This window comes from Aplysia californica, unplaced genomic scaffold (assembly GCF_000002075.1).
Source record: "Aplysia californica isolate F4 #8 unplaced genomic scaffold, AplCal3.0 scaffold00962, whole genome shotgun sequence".
NCBI lineage: Eukaryota > Metazoa > Mollusca > Gastropoda > Aplysiida > Aplysiidae > Aplysia > Aplysia californica.
The window spans coordinates 136844-138437 of NW_004798232.1; the positions used below are offsets into that span (position 1 = coordinate 136844).

The following is a 1594-nucleotide window of genomic DNA, read 5'->3' on the forward strand; positions in this document are numbered from 1 at the left end:
GGGGGGAGACAGAGAGAAAGTGAGTGAAAGAGGGAGCTATTATTTTTATCATTCATTATAGATACCATATAATGTGTCAATACCTATGATTATATGTTACATGATGTGTGTTTGTCAGTGTGTGTTCACGTACACACGTCTGTATGCGTGCGTGTGAGTGTGTGTTACATGTAGAGAGAGAGAGAGAGAGAGAGAGAGAGAGACAGACAGACAGACAGACAGAGAGAGAGAGACAGAGAGAGAGAGAGAGAGAGAGAGAGAGAGCGCTTGTATTTCGTTCGTACATGCGCGCGTGTGTGCGTGCGTGCGTGCGTGCGTGCGTGAGTTCCTGAGGGCGTGCATGTGTATGAATTCTCCTTAAAAACTGCGTATAGATATTCCATTGTGTGTATACATGTGACTCACCTCCATCTTCCTGCTCTCTTCCTGTTTCTCCCACATCTGGATGAGCTCCCGCTGTTTCTCCTGCTCTTGTTGGCGGATCTTGTTCTCCTCACACCACTTCATGTAGGCCTCGTAGTCCTGCTGGGACTGCATACCCCACCAGTCTGCCAACGAGATACATGGGAGAATTGTTTAAGTAAGATTTCAAGATGATTTAATTTGGGGCTGGGAAGAACTGGTCGAAGATTTATAATTGACTCGCTTTTTGTCTACAAACAATACAGTATTCTTTGTATACGGTGAATAAAATGCACTGTAACAATAGCAACGGTGACCTATATTATCTTTTTAAACGTCATAAAAGAAAGAAATGTACACTCACTGCACTATAACAATAACAATAACAATGGTGACCAATAATATTTGTTAAGCGTCATAAAAGAAAGTAAAGCCCGCTCGTTGCACTGTAACAATAACAACGGTGACCTATATTATTTTTTTTTAACGTGATAATTTTTAAAACGTGATATAAAAAAAAGTAGAGTCTACTAACTACACTGTACTGTAACAATAACAATGGTGACCTATATCATCTTTTTCTAAACATCACTTTAAAAGAAAGTAGAGTCCACTCACTGCACTGTAACAATAACAATGGTGACCTAGAGAATCTTTTTTAAATATAAAAGAAAGTGAAGGTGTGAAGAATACACTGAGAACATTCAATATCCCAGCCAGCCAGGCCATCAAACTTGCTAGAGACAGGAAGCTCTTTCTCCCCTGGACGCCGTAGAGGTACAAGTCAAGAGGAAGGACAATAAAGAAGAAGAAAGAAAGTAACGTCCACTCACTGCCCTGTCCGCCGTTGCTTCCTCCCTGCTGCATGCCACCTCCCTGCTGCATGCCGTCTCCCTGCTGCTGTCCGCCCCAGCCCCAGCCTTGCTGCTGCTGCATCATGTTTTGCATCATGTTCTGCATCATGGCCATCTGCTGGTTGTTGTCCCAGCCCCCGGCCGCCGCCAGTGGGATGACGATCAGAAGACACGCGAGAGGGACCATTGTGCTGGAGAAAGAGGTTTTTTAAAGGTTTTTTTTAGTAAGGTTTTACGGCGCTTGCAACTGTATAAGGTCATATGATGAGCGCAGAGGGAGACAGATGAATAGGTTGGGGGGATTTTTGTTTGTTTGTTTGTTTGTGTTTATTTATTTA

The 1594-nt window shown here is 43.1% G+C and overlaps 1 protein-coding gene across 1 annotated transcript in view; it reads right to left on the minus strand.

The window, feature by feature from the left end:
- Positions 1-274: 274 nt before the first annotated feature.
- The window catches only part of LOC106013524, a 2876-nt gene continuing 1556 nt past the window's right edge, over positions 275-1594 (minus strand). The window contains exons 2-3 of the mRNA XM_013089487.2: positions 1236-1447; positions 275-548 (exon numbers count right to left, since the gene is read on the minus strand). Of these exons, the coding sequence (XP_012944941.1) occupies positions 358-548; positions 1236-1443 (399 nt within the window). The 5' untranslated portion in view covers positions 1444-1447 and the 3' untranslated portion in view covers positions 275-357. The remainder of the gene's footprint in view (positions 549-1235; positions 1448-1594) is intronic.